The sequence below is a fragment of the Perkinsus marinus genome (assembly GCF_000006405.1).
Source record: "Perkinsus marinus ATCC 50983 genomic scaffold scf_1104296974398, whole genome shotgun sequence".
NCBI lineage: Eukaryota > Perkinsozoa > Perkinsida > Perkinsidae > Perkinsus > Perkinsus marinus.
Genome location: NW_003201119.1, coordinates 1 through 1,343, shown reverse-complemented (window position 1 = coordinate 1,343; position 1,343 = coordinate 1). Strand labels below are relative to the sequence as shown.

At 41.9% G+C, this 1,343-nt stretch overlaps 1 protein-coding gene across 1 annotated transcript; it reads left to right on the top strand.

The window, feature by feature from the left end:
* Positions 1–211: 211 nt before the first annotated feature.
* Positions 212–1,171, top strand: Pmar_PMAR016163 (ammonium transporter, putative; the record flags this gene model as incomplete). The annotated part of the gene is made up of 6 exons (XM_002765838.1): positions 212–239; positions 368–453; positions 763–836; positions 886–1,017; positions 1,064–1,118; positions 1,154–1,171. 6 exons carry the CDS (start codon positions 212–214, stop codon positions 1,169–1,171), a joined length of 393 nt encoding a protein of 130 aa, XP_002765884.1.
* Between the last annotated feature and the right edge of the window lie 172 nt (positions 1,172–1,343).

Below are 1,343 nucleotides of genomic sequence, written 5' to 3'. Positions count from 1 at the left end.
ACGTATAACACGATCGCGATAAGGATAAGTAATACAGCAGGACTCCACTGCGTGTGCATAGTGAGATGATTCGAGTTTGAGGATTGTTGTTGTGGAAAAAAGTAGTTTATAAAAAACGTAGATAGCGAGACCTTATGTGGATGTGGTCTAGCATTATGGTGAGATCGACGTAGTAATATTTATTTTTTGTATAATATCATTGACAAATTCAATGTTTACTAAATTAAAGACAGATATTTGTGAGACAATCACCTCTACAGTGTTGGGGAAATTATTGTTGCTTTCTGAACATTTCTACCATAATTTCTGCAATTAGTGAAGGAACTCCCGAGCTCAGCTGAGGAAAGCAAACATATCTTTCTTTCAGGTGGATTCACCCTATTCGTGATCCGTCTCGTTTTCTTCAACATGTATGACGTCGCCGGTGTATGCAACGGTTGCCTTGCTGGGTTGGTAAGAAGATTCTTCTCTCGGCCGAAGTGGGAATTTCAAAATCAGTGTGCGGGGGGAAAATATGCACATACGTTGGTGTACAATCCGGAAAATTCTCATGGATTCGTGTACATTTCTACCTGAATTCGTATGCGAACTTGTACTATCAGTGAGGAAACTATCGAAACTTTCATTCCTCCAACACTGGAGTTTCACGCCCCGTTTCACGTGAAGTGGCCTAATACTCTGTGAAAAAGGCGATTCTATTCGCGGTGATATGCATCAGTATGTATATCACGGCTGGCCGTGAAACTCCAATAGTCAAGTCAGGTTTCCATCACTGCTGGGTCGGCTAACGTATCATCATTCAGCGCGTTAATCATCGGCATCATAGGAGGGTGTCTGTAAGAAAATTTCCCAGATCATAAATTTTCCTAAACTTTTTTTTCTCAGTTACCAAACTGCTTCCCGAGTCGTTGCATCACGACACATCGACGATCCCATTGATGCGTTTGCTGTGCACGGTATGAGTGGAATTTGGGGGACTATAGCGTGTGTGCTGTTTGATAACGGCAGTGGCTTCAGGTGAGTACCATAATTTTTCATCATCGCAATTATTCCGTTTTTTCAGTGTTTTCGGACCAGCAGGAATCTCTCGTATCGGGCCGAACAACTACGAGCCTTCGGTAAACGTCGGGACGCAACTAGGGGTAATCTTCAGGTGACTTCCCTCGAATAAGTTTGTAAGTTTTTCAGGTGAATCTTTTAGGATTGTTGATGATAATATTATGGTCAGGATTTTGGAGCGCTGGTGTATTCCTCGTATTTAGGAAGGTGAGTTTTTCCCATTTTTTTATCGCCAATTTTTGATTCAGTTCGACCTTTTACACGCCACTGAGGAGAATGAAGTT